At 38.1% G+C, this 16107-nt stretch overlaps 1 protein-coding gene across 2 annotated transcripts; it reads right to left on the bottom strand.

Moving 5' to 3' along the window:
• Nucleotides 1-1119: 1119 nt before the first annotated feature.
• LOC147225649 (protein-glutamine gamma-glutamyltransferase K-like) lies at nt 1120-15105 on the bottom strand. 2 transcript variants are annotated; one of them, XM_086162353.1, is made up of 14 exons: nt 14999-15105; nt 11346-11635; nt 11062-11253; nt 8499-8750; nt 7768-7886; nt 7567-7674; nt 7103-7280; nt 6867-7005; nt 5840-6032; nt 5220-5373; nt 3661-3945; nt 2168-2328; nt 1926-2062; nt 1120-1846 (listed from the first exon to the last, which is right to left on the bottom strand). In XM_086162353.1, the coding sequence occupies exons 2-14, from the start codon at nt 11632-11634 to the stop codon at nt 1687-1689; spliced, it is 2367 nt and encodes a 788-aa protein (XP_086018479.1). In that variant the 5' UTR covers nt 11635; nt 14999-15105; the 3' UTR covers nt 1120-1686. The 2 variants fall into 2 exon arrangements, with proteins under 2 accessions (XP_086018479.1, XP_086018480.1); XM_086162354.1 differs by having other exon boundaries at nt 11346-11656; nt 14999-15050.
• Between the last annotated feature and the right edge of the window lie 1002 nt (nt 15106-16107).

The raw sequence follows: 16107 nt of genomic DNA, 5'->3' as shown, positions 1-16107 counted from the left end.
AATCCCTGGCAATATATTCAAAGTTATTTTTAAGGAGTTTGAGAAACTGAGAAACACAGGCAATGTTGAATCCACGTATTTTGGATGTATATATCAAAATACCAAATTGAAGTACTTTCCAACTGCAGAGAAGAAAAAACATTTTTAAAGCTACCAGGCCCACCACATCATGTCACTTTAAAAACTAATCTTGTATTTGTCTCCTTCTGTCTTCTGCAACTTGTACGTTCTAGAGCCACCGCTCAGCTTCTTGGAAGAAAAATTAAACAGGTACAAGGTCAAAAAAGTATTATAAATCCCTCTTCTCATGACAATTTCCAGGGGGAAACTTTTCGATAAAGAAGACGCAGCAGTATTAGAATAAAATAGTGCAGTACTGCAGAGGTATCCTGGAACAAAGGGGAATGTCTGAGGAATAAAATGTTCTAATGTCAACTCGTGAAAGACTGCAGCACAATGTCATCTGCGGTTGTCTGTCAGCTGGCCAGCAATCTGACCAGATGACAACAGTGAGAACATTTTTTTTAACAAGTGTGTGGATAAAGAGTTTGAATTCAAAGGTTTAGTTTGAATTAGTCACATAGAAGTTAAATAAAATGTTAAATCGCCAGCTAAGTAATGCCTTTATGTTTTTCTACTCACTTCTAAAATCCCAATGTCCTCCTCCTCACTTCATGACACCAAAACCTAATGTAAACCTTATAATTTAACCTGATTGCGGCTCATAGATAACCCATATGGTCTTTAGTGCATGGTAGAGTAATCATACAACTATGGTGTCAGTTAAAAAAATGCAGACTACCTTTTCTGGTACAAGTAGAGTGAACTCAGTAACTGTAGTGTAAACAATGTTTTTATTAACCATGTAATTCTTTTTATAAATTTGTGAAGGGAGTCATTCATTTAACTTGTTTCTCATGCACTGCCATGACATGGGGCTTAGTTTTGATTTATTTTTCAGGTGTCAGCCAGCAGGACTTGCTCAGGTGCAAGGCATGCAGAAAAAAAGAATACTAGATATTTATGCAATAGACCTCGGGTGTGTGTGGATGTGTTGATGCAGTAGTGCAATAAAAATCACAAATACATAGTTTTTCCTTAAACACCCAATTTCACTTTCACAAATACAAACAACGATTTTAAAAACATTTACAAAATTGAAGATAGAGAGACTTGGTTAGCTGCATGAACTGGAATACATCTTTTAAAGTGCTGCTGATACATATACTCCTCTTTACTCAACATATACATATACTAAATGTGACAGTGCACAAACTGATTCAAAATACAAACACACAACTCATGTTCCACTCATGTTCAAAAATCATTTGTAACATTCGTTCACATTGGATCATATACAGGCATCTCGTAAATATTTGGCACAAAATACAGAATAAACATTTAAATTGAATATATTATATGTATTTTTCCCAAAGCTTTGTTTTCGACGGGAAAAAAAATTACTTTACAGCAGATTCATCTCGAACTCTTAAACTCTTGGAAACTCTTAAAGCAGAGATTACTTTGGGGTTCAAATTATTCAGCTGATTTATTTTGCAGCACACAGCAATTTAAGTACAAGTATCTGATACAGCCTAGAAAACAACTTCATATTAACAGTCCTGGGTTATTCAGAGAGAGTGAGTGTCAGCAATTTATTATCGAAGTGTGGCTGTTTATAAACTGCTATAAAGCATTCCTGCTTTTGTCCTGTACAACAATGTTGGTCACTCCATGAACCTGTGTGAGCTGCTTGCAGTCTAATGATGCCAGTAATTTCCTCGGTCCAGGCGAGGTGGGGACAAAGTGCTCAGTCAGTGACACCACAGCGTGGCCGCTAATATCGCTGAGCACACAACAGGAAATGAGAGAGTTTATCACAAAAGAAACATAAACACAAGCATTATTTCACATTTCTTTCTTACCCAAATTTTATCTTTTTCCCTTTTATGAGGCCCAGTCCTTCTACATGGAATATGACTCCTTTCAGCTCCTCTGGTAGTGGGTTGGTGAATGAAATTTTCATCGCCATTTTCTCTCCGACCACAGCCTCTCCAATTGGCTGCGTGAGAAAATAAAGAAATCACAGTCAGACCTGACATTATAAGCAAACATTTTTAAATGCTCACCTTCACTCCAGTCACCTGAGACGAGCTGTTTAACTTACTTTTATGAGCAGGTCTGGAGTCCTGAGTCGAAAAGGGAACTGAGTAGCCAGAATCTGCTGTGTTTCCTTCACCCTGCCGGTCAGTGTCAGCATGAAAGCTGCCTGGTCAACCAGCTGCTCTTTGTAGTCCTCGTACTTCATGATCCACTCCAAAACCTTTTCTGTTGACAAGGAACCACATGAAATGAAAGTGTGTCTGGGAAATGAAAATGTGTGTCTGTGTGTGTTTATGCCTGTGCATGTTTGGCGGATACAAGTTTATGTATGTATACACATATCTATAATTGTATGGATACAGGACACACAAACGCACATAGATGCCAGATATTTATCCTCATCAAAACAGGTTATCCTGCACTCAGGGGGCTGGAGCCTATGCCGCCTGTTATTGAGAGTTCACCTGGGGTGGTCACCAGTCGGCCACAGGCTCACATTTAGACAAGCAGCCATTCACCCTCTCACAAACATGAATTTAGTATATTTTGGGGTTGTAGGGGGACACCATAGTATCCAGAGGAAACCCACGCAGACATGGGGAGAACATGCATGGGGCCTTTCTATGTTGGAATCAAACAAGGCATTTTCTCGCTTTGAAGCGTCAGCACTGACCACCATGCTGCCCCGTTAGATGGCATATATGTTTTTCAAAAACGTATATTTCATTTTTTATCAATCAAAGAATGCAGTTGCATTTTTATTTTATGCTTTGGTCAAAATTAATTAATTATGGAGACTACAAAAGTAGATTTAACTATTTAATTTTCCAATTAAAAGTTGTTTCCTTAGAAGAAACAAGCTGTCATTGCTTGTATTTCTTTTTAAGCATCGCTTAACAGAAATACTCCATGGGTATATTCTGGCCTTCTCTTAGTTGCCATGGCATTAATTCACTGGAGACATGGACTTGGACACTAGTAGCCATTTAAACCACTTAGTATCCAGTCTAATTAGTTCTGATATTTAATTTTGCTCACATAGCACATTCGTGTAAGGCTTTGCCTTGCTTGCCTTCACCTCACACAGTACACACATCCGGGTGGGTTTTAAGAGGCGATAATAATTTCAAAAGTGTTTCATGGTCGTTTCATGCCCCCCAAAATTTAGTAAATAGATTTCTACCAAAGGATACCCTTGTTGTCAATTAAATTCAATCTGTAACCTGTATGGATCTGTGACACTATAACAACTATCACTTATATTTTATCACTTATATTTTTACAAACAGTTCATTACAAATAAAGATTTTTATAATTTACCTGTTTACGTCCTTCACACTAAAAAAAGGGAAAAATTTGGACTTAGTGTTACTTCTAGGTAATGATTTTACTGGTCTGGCCCCCTTGACATAAAATAAGGCCGTATGTGGCCCCTGGACCAAAATGAGTTTGACAACCCTGTGCTATACTAACCTGTCGGATACAAAGTTGAGCTAAAAAAAAAAAGAATCTCTGGAATTAACATTTCATTCACTCAAACTGAGATGCTCCACTCACCCTCGCCGGGCAGCAAGTCCACATCTGTCTGGTCCTTTCTCACGGTGGCTTTGTGCACCCCTGTATAGTACATGACTTCTGCTTGGCTGTGCAAGATAATTTTGCGATGCTCTTGGCTGCTATTTTGCAGCGTGATGGACAGCTCTGCATCCCTCCCCACCAGTGGACCTTCTCCTTCCATTGACACTCCTAAAGCCACATCCTCTGCTGTGGGAGAGGAGTACGCCTCTGTCTTGGAGCCGTAGCTGCATGCTGTTTCCACAGCAATGCGTTCCTGCTCAGTCCCTGAAAGTTTCAAGAAGATCAAATTCAAAAGCAGCACAGCCCTAGTATAACGATGCAAATCTTAAACAGTCTCAAATATTCTAAAAATGTGTACTTTTTTAATTGTATGCTTTTTAAGGTCAGCAAAACTTGAAATGAGAGTCTTTAAAAAATGGAGTACAATGACAAAACATTTTTTTATTTTTATCCATCCATCCATCGTATTGTAGCGAGTCACAAATGTTGGGGTTTATGTTGATGCTTGTTTTCTGTGTGATTTTGGGGTTCTGGGAGTTTTGTGGGTGTGGTTTGGAGTGCAAGGAACTCTGTTTTTTTTAACCTCGAATTGAGCAGGACCATTTAGTTGTATTGAGTCTTGTGTGGCATGGCTGTGCCCAACAACAGCTGTTGCTTATTAAATGGACGTTTTACCGTCAACCAGGTGTTTTCCCTGATTAAAATGCTACAGTATGCAGTTCATCCTGCACTCAGGGTCGTGGGGCCTATCCCAGCTGTCATTGGGTGAGAGATGGGGTACAAACTGGCAACCGCAGGGCAACATATATCGACCGACAACCATTCATTCACTCATTCGGGGCAATTTTACTAATTTTTTCCAATTAACCTGCTGCATGTTTTTGGACTGTGGGAGGAAACCGGAGAACCTGGAGGACACCCATGCAGACACGGGGAGAACATGCAAACTCCACACAGAAAGGTCCCCTTGTCAGAATCAAACAAGGTTCCTTCCTGCTGTGAGGCCAAAGCGCTAGCCACTGCGCCGCCGTGTCGCTACAAAACATTTATTATTTTTTATAAATTATTTATTCTTCTTTATGGCATTATATATTGCATTGTATATATTGCAAATTTGGAAAATTCAATCGCAAATTCATGAATTTCTAAGAGGATGTTAGACTCTCAGAAATCAATTTTACATTTCACCAAATAATAGTTTGGAAAATAGCTTTACAGATATGCTACATATCACCTTTGCATATATTAGACATGTAGGCTATGAGCATTTAAAACACAAGCACCAGAACTGTTAGAATATGTACAACTACTAACTAAGAAGTTGACATATGGTGCTGTCAACTCTGACTCAAACCTCACAAAGAAAGTGGAGTCATGACTATTCACTACCACTGATTTGCAGTGCAACAGTAAGATTGAAAAAAGGATAAATTTGGGCTCATGCTTCAAAATAATTACTGCAGCTGTACAAAATTCCTTGGCAAAATACTTTCTGTCTGTCAAAATGTTTATTTCAACGATATGTACTTTGATGATACCTTCAGCGTGTTTATAAAGGTGCGTGATATCACTGCGCTCATCTGAGCCAACGGCTTTGGTGCTGATGCAGTGGCCAACAGTCTTTTTTTCACTGTAGATTTGAGAGAAAGTCCCGTCCAAGTTCCTCTGCCAGTAGATTTTGTCACTGTTCACCTGTTGAAGCACCAAAAATAGAGGAGGGAGGTAGAAATTAAAGTTCTCAACATGTGGAAACACAGCCCTTGGTGGGGAACATATGGGTAAGCATAAGGTGGGCATGATGCAGGGGGATGTACTTGTAACTAAACATTCCTGGCCCCTTCTAGCCTGCGGAAGTGTTGTTGAGCATGACACTGAACACCTACAGTAACTGCTTCCATGCCTCTGTTCAGTTGCAGCCTTCTGCTCATGGTACATCCATGATGGGTAAAATGCAGTGGTCAAAGTTTGCTGATGTTGTGCTCTGTGTATAACAATAAAACTCTTTCTTTACTTTATCTGAAGCAGAAATATGCCTTGGATGTGAGAAAAAAAAATCCCACGATTCCCGGTTGCTCCGGTAGATCATACATAAAAGTTTAGTAATAGTTAGTTTGACATCTACGTTCAAAAGTGGATAGTTAATCAATCAACAACAAACCTCAGCAAACACAAAGGGGGCATCATGTTTGAGATAGACCAGGCCATTGCGCACGGCGGCCAGGGATGCTGGGCCACAGCGGAAGATGCCTTGACTAGTTTCCTGAGGTGTCGCGTCAACAGCTTGCCAGCCTCCCATGCCTTGAGGCAAGTCAGGGCGAGCCATCCAGCAGTCGTTCCAAACATGAAAATTCCTGTGAGAAAAAGTTTGAAAATTACAAAATACAGGTAACTAGTTGATCGGGAGTAGGGCTATTGGTGGAAACCATGTTATTTATTTATCATTTGGTATTACGGATAGGCTAGTAAATAGAAAGTACAATATAAGGGATGATGAAATGAATGAATTTAGTCCTCTCTGTGTTATTCTTTGAAAATTAAAGCAACTACACAACAGACACAGTAAGAGTAATTTCTTGATCCTATTGAATCATGTGGCAGAGAGAGAGAGAGAGGGTTTATGTTGTAACATAAAATTCGTTTCGTCTTCCCGAGAGATTTCAATAGAAATTGTATATTGCAAGCAGTCTACCGATGCAGATGTCTCTAAATCTGTCACAAAAAGTAATGGATTTGCATGTTAATTACAACACATCAGGGACAGATGACATTCACATACAGTTAAAATTACCAACAGTCTATCTATCTATCTATCTATCTATCTATCTATCTATCTATCTATCTATCTATCTATCTATCTATCTATCTATCTATCTATCTGTCTATCTATCTATCTATCTATCTATCTATCTATCTATCTATCTATCTATCTATCTATCTATCTATCTATCTATCTATCTATCTATCTATCTATCTATCTATCTATCCATCCATCCATCCATCCATCCATCCATCCATCCATCCATCCATCCATCCATCCATCCATCCATCCATCCATCCATCTATCTATCTATCTATCTATCTATCTATCTATCTATCTATCTATCTATCTATCTATCTATCTATCTAAAGTTTTCATAGTATATTTGTATGCAGCATGATGGATGAAGTACAGTAAAAGCACACACCAGATGGAGTCTGCATTCAAATTAGCTATTGGGTCCAAGTTTTCATCCAAATAAATATCTGTTGTTAAGGAGACATCGGTATCATGGGCTGAGCTGAAGTTGGTTACAGTTCGACAGGGAACTCCCAAACATCGCAACACTGTAATGAGATTATGTAAAGAGTATGGTCAGTACTTCTAATCCATTTATCCTTGAAATAGAAAAAAACAAAGAACAAAAAGTAAAACAATACCAACCTGTGGTGAAAACTCCTGCAAATACCCAGCACTGACCATATTTGACCGGATTGCCATTGCTTTCATAGTATTTCTTTAGAATTTCCACACTTCCACTCCACACGGTTGGAGCTGTTCCATTTGAATAGTTTGATGACCAGTTTCCTTCAATGACACCGCGATCATCGCGAGAGTTGATCTAGATAAACAAATGTGTCAGGCGATATATTAAATTCCAGCAAAATTCATTCAAATTCAGAGTTCATAATTTAAAAAAAAGCCATATTTTCACACATGCATTGGCATATTTGATGGAGATTTCTGGGGTAAAGGTAAGATTGGATAAGCACAAACAAAGCTGTCAGTTAAAAGAAGAGCTGGGTGTTTAAGGCTACACCGTAGGAAATCAAGTGCACAACTAACAATACTTTTTACTTATCAAATCAGGCACCAGCCCTCTGTAAGATACTATTTGGGCGTCTCACCATGGCTGAAATGACTCGCACCACATTAACTGGGTCTCCCCATCCAGATGGTGGAGTTCCGCTGTTTGTCAGGACAAAGAGGCAAGCAAGGAGAATTCCCTCATCAAACTACAATCCAGAGACATAAACACAAACACAGAAGGAATCCGTCAATTTCTGCTTTTTGTTCACTGATACCACGTGTGAAAAAGATCCACTGACTTGTCCGTAGTTCCACGTCCTCACACCAATTTGATTCTCTGTGCCATAGTAGATGCGTCCAATATCATTTAGGATGTACTCCTGCCTCTCATCTTCAGTATCCATGAAGACCATATCATCTGTAAAAGAGATGATATTCACATTTTACAACTGCAAGTTAAATGGCATACTTGCTATAAAATGTCTTGCATAAAATATTAGGAGTGCACTAAAGAAAACATGTGAAAATGTTAGTTTTAGCATCTGTATTGAATGTAGGTCAGTGACGGTAATAAGTTGGAATTCGCTCATTTTGTTGGAATTTCAAGCTGATGTAGCAGGACATTAAACCTGATGTACTGCAAGGAGAAGAGGACACAGCCGGGTGCTGAATTCGGATGACTGCAACACATGACTCAAAATTTCTTCTATTTTAATTAAAAAATAAAGCTGAATTCCCTACTTAATGATGAGGGTTCAAACAAAGCCCAGTATCATCTATTCACAAGATGTAAGAAACCTTTCTAAATGTATGTCTTCTGAATAGAGTTTGGTTCAGATGACCCAAAGTAAATATTGCAACATGGCAAATAACAGAATTTCGCATTGTCATGATCTCCAATAATCTTGTTTAATCTTTGATATCTGGGGCAGTTTAGGTACATCTGTTCTCCCTCATCAGTCAAACCATATCTTGAGTTAAAAACATTTTGTGATCTACAATGAACGTAAATTCCACATGATTTGTTTACCTTTACACCATGGATTGAACAGTATGTAGATGTCCTGAGTAGGGTCGTGTTTGGAAAGGACTTTGCCGTTCGGGCAACTGGTTTCCACCAGGAGCTGGTATCGGCCAATGGCTGCAGTCGGTGGAGAATTAACTGACAGCTTTATCCTTTTGCCATCTTTTTCCACAATGGCAGCCTCCCAGCAGCCACCTTTCAGCACCTCCACTATGGGGATGATTGCATGAGTTCCTTTTGACACTGTTGGCACCGGCCCTAAAAATACATACCTGACAATAGTTAACTATGTCATGAAAAAGGCAGCATTGCCCCACAGTCAGGGCACTTTTATCTGTCTGAGGATACGCCACACCTGCATTCCTACAATTGTTTTGGATTTAACAGAATTGAACCTGATCCACACACACTGACACCTGCATGCACATGCACGCACACACAAGCAAGAGTGCAGGCATTTGATCTCAATCAGTTTTACTGCTTAATAAATGGAATATTTTTGACGTAAGGTTTCGGTTGAATTTTTCCCCTTATTTGAAGACCTGTTCGATTGGTTATTGAAGGGAATGGAAAACAAGTTTTATATTTTCTAATGTAGAAATATGCAGCTATTGGGAAACTTTCCCTTTACAATGCTGCTGACCATTTGTATGTCTTATAAAACATGGAACATGGCTGTTCAGTTGCTGCCTTCTGCTCATGGTGCATACATGATGGGTTAAATGCAGTGGTCAAATTTCTCTGACGTTGTGCTCTATGAATGTGTATATATATATATATATGTATATATATGTGTATATATATGTATATATATATATATGTGTATGTGACAGTAAAGGCATTTCTTTTAAGAAAGAAATGGTAATTTTTCTCCCTATATCATCTGCAGGCATGATCCTGTCTTTGTTTTGTGTGTGTATGTGTGTGTGTGTGTGTGTGTGTGTGTTTGTGAACGCATTGATAAAGCTGAGGCACTTGGCTGCAATTTAATCATGGGATATGCAAACGTGAAATCAAATAAAACTGACCCCGCTGGCAAAAATGTACAAGTTGGTACATTTCAGTGAGCAAGAAATGTAAAAGGACAGGGGAGGGAGCTCCATTTGTCAGAGGCTGACAGAGAAGTCATGCTAATTTAACTTGCAGCACCCTCCTGTGTTATAAACATAGGTTTGCTGGTGGCAACATCAGCAGCATGGTGAACAGAGACCGTGCCAGTGGTGTTATAATGCATAATGAGTATGCAGCAGTTCAGAATTTCCCCTCCATAAATCTCCCCTGAACACATAAAGGGGCAGTTGTATGACAAGTAGGGTTGCAGTACAGGATGTGCTTGTGTTTATTAGTTAATAAGGAGGAAAAAGTCAAATTGCCAGTTTGTGCACTTTCATCCGGTAAGGTTTTAAGGGAATTGAAGTGGGTTTCTAATCAACAAGTCCAAGCCTGTGAGACATACCACAAACCACAGAGTCCCACGTGTTCTCCTGTCACCAACTTCCATGTGGCTTATATCCACAGTCTTCTTTTTATAACTGTTTTTGTTGTTATAAACTAGTCTGGGATTGTCTCCATCTGTTGTCTTCATGCACAAACTATACTATCTGAGATGAGCCACAAAAAAATTGTTTGCAATTGTTTTGACAGGAACATGAGCCATAAAATGATGTTCTTCTGTTCATCTGTTTGTTTTGAGACAAATATCCACAGCTTGCTGTGTGTTGCCTTGTTTATCTGCTGCTTATTGTTGGGACTGTTCAACAATTCCAATATATCGCATCATTAAATTATTACATTTCCTCAGCAATAACCTTGACAAATTGAGTGACATGTCTATTTTTTTGTCACACACAGGCAGCTTTTGAACGAGAGATATTCTAATTATTCTCTTCATGACTCCTGTGGCAGTTATTACAAGATCTGTAATAATCTTGGTCCTTTTCTGACTTTGGAACATTCAGGAAAGAGTAAGACAGAGAGAACGCGTGTGCAAATAAGAGGGGAACACAGGTGGGAGTGGCTGCATAATGGTGGATTGTCAGTAGATGGGATTTTAAGCTGTAAAGCAGGACTGAAGAGTTGGCTTCACAAAACCACTCTCTCTGGATCATAGCAACTAGAACCGTTACCATAGTGATAGTAACCAAAAAAATCTCCTCTGCTCTCAATTTCTTGCTCCAATCTTGCAATAAATCTTCCCATCTCACACACAAATGCACCATGTCAGTAATCCGTAGCCATAGGGAGGCTGCCAAACTAACCGTGCATGACCTGTGCATTAAATCCAAACTTGTTCGAACATCTATCCTGTGACTGCCCATTTAAAACTTTAATTCTCAAGTGCAATCTTTCACATGCTTTCTTCACAAGCATATGATTGGTCAAGATGGTTCACACCATTTCAGCCCAGCGCCAGGCAATTTGGCCAGCTGTGAGGAAAATCCATTCATTATTATTCATAAGCTTGTCTTCAAGGCTGTTAACCTCTTTTTATCTCTTTCGGATTCAATTAAAGAAAATAAACAGAGAGGCCAGATCTGGTATTCAGACTTCAACCAGAATTGTCACCCACCTGTTTTGAGTTCAAGGTGAAGTGTGTCCGTTTTGGTGTTCAGAGGTCGAGACAGAGTGATCCACATAAGGAATTTCTGCCCTCTCCGGATAATAAAATTGTCACTTTGGTACAGATGAGTGTGATGCTCCAATCGTGTTTTCCCTGACTTGCTTTTCATCAGGTCTATCGATTTCACTTTGAGAAGCAGATCTGCAAGAAACAACAAAAAAATAGATTATGAAGTTTGTGCTGTGGCAGGACTTTTTTTTTTTTTCTTTTCTTGCCAAAAAGTATGTGTATACCTTCCAGCTCATTACCACCAGTCACAGGTTTATCACCGTCCATCCCATCATCCTTGTCTGGTTCATCAATCGCTGTGACCAGGGTATCTGTAATATCGTCATTGTCAAGTTCAGGGCAGCAGCATGGGCAGACCTTTCGCAGCCACCGACGGCATGCATTTTCTCCCTCAGCACTGTTTTCCACAAGTTCCTTGTTGTCCTCCTCGGTGTCCACCCCAAAATCAAGAGTGACAGCTGGGAAGCGACCCACTGAAGATCTGTTTCTGATAGAATGTGCCTCTACAGGCATCCTGTGAAAGACACAAAGGATTCTAAAATAAAAAAAGGGGTTATTCAGACTGCCGGTCTTTGTATTATTATCCGGCTATATTCATTACTCCTGGTGGCTTTTATATTATTCCCTCTGAGTTTCATTGTAGCCCAGTGTTGCCCCTTTCAGTTGGTACTTTGTTGCACTTCCAGTGCGTTTCCAGCGGAATTATTCCAGAAAACAGCAGAATGCTAGTAAATGTACTTAAATGAAAGGAATCAGACTGAAAAGAGAAAATTCTGCTGGTAAGAAGCCATAAATGATTGAATCTATCTTCATATGTCCGTGAATGCCGTTAGCTGCGGCACATGTAAAATGTCAAAGGCAATGTCACTGCACGTGCCTGCCATGATGACAGTGAAGAGAGAATCAGCTTGGTTATTATTGCCATTATTACCCCCGAAACACAATATCAGTGTCAGGAGTACAGAAAAGACAAAATTAAAAGTTAAAAGTATATGAGTTCAGGCTAACAAACATCCAACAAGCATAAACACTCTGCTCAACCCATAATGGAAATAGGGATAGTTCTGTATTTTTGGTGAGCCAGTTATGTATAGCTTAGCTTTAAATTCATCGTTACAGTATGAGAGCTCAGTGCAGCTAAAACTCCCCCAAAAATTACAAAAATGAAAAAAATCAGCTATCAGCGTATTCTGTATATTTTTCTGGATTACTTGGCCGACCTGACAAGCAGAAACCTTTTGTTTTGCCCTCATTGAAACAGATGATGTGATTTCACAATAAATGACCTCTGGTGTTTCCAACCTTTTAACAGACGACACTCCTTTAGGCTGCTACGATCTTGTTCTGTCAGCCTCACAATGAGCTTGCGACAGAGGGTGGATATGAAAATAATTTTCTTAGAAGTTGACTTTATTGCTCTCTTTCAATACACTCGATTGAACGTCAGAAGGAAATTTGCATCAACCAGTCAGTTTTTTTGTTTTTTTTAATTAAGTAAGAACAGAAATGACAGTGTTTTTTTCCTATAATTATAAAACAAATATTGCATTTTAAAATAGCCATCCATCATTATTAGTATATGTAATTACAATGCCCTTGTTTTCCCACAAGAGTTTAAGAGATATGTTTGTACTTATATGTATATACTACTCTACTCCGAAGCTAAATTATGAATTTTATATTCCGTGAAAATCACTAGCTCTGTTTACTACAGTATTGACTATATGCCATTATATATATTTATCTATTACCTCCATAAATATATCAGTGGTTGTGAAAACTTTCACTTTCAGAAAAAAAAAAATAGTTATTGCATTGGACTGCATCCCACTGGACAGATGTAGCCAGTAAAGTGGCACTTACATTTCTGATGATGCTTCGTAAAAGAATAATAAATTCTGACAGGTTTTGTGAGTGTTGTGCATGTACTCTGGTATAGGATGGTGATGTGGAAACAATTTTTATCATCTTTTTCGAAATCTCTTGAGAGTACCAGGTGTCACCTCTTACCAGCAAACATTTTGGTTTATCATGACTAAACTTGAATTCTTTACTCAGTGATTCCATCAGTCATAAAATGCTGTGAAGCCACTTTCCTACGATGTAACTCAGCAACAGGCATCAAACACAACAAATACAACCGCAGGACTAACAATGACTTCATTCATCTTTTGAAATCAATAAGCATCTTTGTAATCGATTACAAAGAAGCAGACGTAATATAGGTGATGACTCATAATGCTGCTGAAATCAAAAATGCACACACACACACACACACACACACACACACACACACACACACACACACACACACACACACACACACACACACACACACATTCAACTTGAATTAAGCTGTATAGCTAGAGGATTTTAGAGAAATAACTGAGGAAAACTGATATATAATCCAATATACATGCGTGACAAAAATACAAGGGATAGCTATACCAGGAATTATAAGAAGTGCTGAATGGAAAGTCTTTGTGGAATTACGCTCCGTATAGTCGGGATTACAGTCTGCCTGCAAATTATCTATGAGCAAAAATGCAAACCTCCCACACAGCACTGTGGTGTCCAATTAACTAAACATTTGTACAGCACTGTGAATTGACACAGTGAGCCCATGTGACACATTGTAGATAATGAGATGCTCTGCAACTCACTCTGCCATACAATGACACTTTAATTTAATTATCTGCTTCTTTACGTCAGAGCTCCCTCAAGCAGACTTTTGCTGGTTCTTGAATCACAGCCTACAGCCTCAGCTGGTCCAGCGGAGTGTTTCACGCAAGTATTTGCGAAATTGTGTCTGTAGCCATTCCCATGTCAATTGTCAAAAGGGAGCATGACATGACATCAGCTGCAAATCTATCATTCCCACATATTAGTCATCCATGTGCTGCGATAGTTGCCTCCAGGAGGGTGGTGATACAGTAACCAGTCTTTGCCTGCTCTCATGACCCATTTGCCTCTGAGCTACATTTAAAACTTGCAAAGGCAGAAACAAAGAGTTCTTCATTTGCAGAACACTAATTTTAATTTTTAAAACAAAGAGAAGAAGCACAGCCTATCCAGTGAAAATCTCTCTCTCTCTCTCTCTCTCTCTCTCTCTCTCTCTCTATATATATATATATATATATATATATGTATATATATATACAATCACACATTTATATATATATATACACTGTACATATACATACATATACAGCCTATCATAAATATATATATGTATATATGTATATATATGTATATGTGTATATATATATATATATATATATATATATATATATATACAATCACACATTTATATATATATACACTGTACATATACATACATATAAATACACATGTTTATACATATGTATATGTATACACATACATATATACACATATATACATACGTATATATCTATATGTATATACACACATACCTACACCTATATGTACGTATTTATATGCACATCCACACACAAATATACATATTTGAATATGCTTGTAAATGTATGTAGCTAGACACATACATATATGTGTGTGTATATGTATATAAATGAGAGAGCGAAAGGGGGGAAGATACATGCATACGTATGATAGGGAGATGTCAATCTTTTCAGTTTTTATATGTACAGCTATATAGATACATATATATATATATATATATATATATACAGTATATACACACACACACACACACACACACACACACACACACACACACAAACACACACACAAACAGCACAACCAGTAGCAACACATCGCAAACAGTCTGTCTTTCTGTAAGCCGTACAAGACAACCTTTAAATCAGAGAGTGAGAAGTTATTGATAAACAAGTTATTTACAAAGGAACAGATCACATAAAATATCTCAGACACTCACTCAAGTTTACGGCAGAGGTGGTAAAACAAGCAGATGAAAGGGAAAAACTTCTACTCCTGGTGGTCCTTTTTCTCGCAGACTACGATTTCAGGCTGTTTAAATACTTGAGAGCAAAAACACAGAGGACACACCTTCTCATAGCTGGCAGAACAGGCAAGTCAGATTTTTTTTTCTTGCTCTATTACAGAGCAAAAATAAATCTATCAACTATGCTACTGTTGAATCATCAATCATATGAAGTGTTGCTAAAATTCACAACGTCATTCAGATTTCTTAATATAATAAATAAATAAATACATAAATAGATAATAAAATCAACATAATGGTTGGTTTTAAAACACTAAATGATCCCCCCGTCCTTCTTGTTTTTATTCTATGAGGGATCAAGACCATGAATGTCTTCATCTAGAAGTCTTCAATATTTATTTTTTTTTATATATCAAAAGTTAGAACCAAAACTCAGGTTGAAGCAAGTTTTAATTAGTACTGTTCACGCCTGTAGGACAACCTTCTTGAATGCCTGAGAACAGCCGTTAGTACGGATGCCAGACACTCTGATTTTTTTTTTAAGTTCTATACATTTATTTCTATATTTAAATGATTTAGTCTCCTAGCCTGTTAAAACTATTAATTATATAGATTTTTTGATTATTACATCCTCATAATCATGCAAACTTTTAGTTTTAGTTTAAATGTATTTTTTATTATGATGTTGGTCCATTATAGAATAGAACAGAATAGAATTTGATTTTAATTACTGTTTCTAAATTAAATAGATTTTTTTTCCCAGTCTATTTGATTACTTGCTTTTCTCTTCTTTTATTATATATGTTTTGTCCAGTCTCTGGGTTTTCAAAACTCTCCTCGCATACAGCTTGCGCTGCAGTTGCTTTCCTTCCTGTGTGTATGGATGCATTAAATGGGAGAGAGTGTGTGTGTATGTGTGTGTATGTGTGTGTGTGTGTGTGTGTGTGTGTGTGTGTGTGTGTGTGTGTGTGTGTGTGTGTGTGTGACCTGCCTGTACATTTTTATTTCGTGGAAGTGTTATAAAGTCTGACTCAATATTAAAATGGTAGAGCTTTCATCACAATTAGGATTTGACTATGTTT

This window comes from Fistularia commersonii, chromosome 16 (genome assembly GCF_037954325.1).
Source record: "Fistularia commersonii isolate RoL2024-O1a breed Wild chromosome 16, RoL_Fcom_v1.0, whole genome shotgun sequence".
NCBI classification, from domain to species: Eukaryota; Metazoa; Chordata; class Actinopteri; order Syngnathiformes; family Fistulariidae; genus Fistularia; species Fistularia commersonii.
Note: the sequence above shows the minus strand (reverse complement) of the source record. Positions and strands in the feature narration are given on the sequence as shown.

Bases quoted from the DNA above. Each gene is read 5' to 3' on its own strand.
- LOC147225649 (XM_086162353.1), bottom strand. From the start codon at position 11,634: ATGCCTGTAGAGGCACATTCTATCAGAAACAGATCTTCAGTGGGTCGC. The intron at 7,006-7,102 runs GTTGGTATTGTT...ATCTCATTACAG, and splicing joins TGCAGGAGTTTTCACCACAG to TGTTGCGATGTTTGGGAGTT. The intron at 2,063-2,167 runs GTAAGTTAAACA...TTTCTCACGCAG, and splicing joins CTCCAGACCTGCTCATAAAA to CCAATTGGAGAGGCTGTGGT.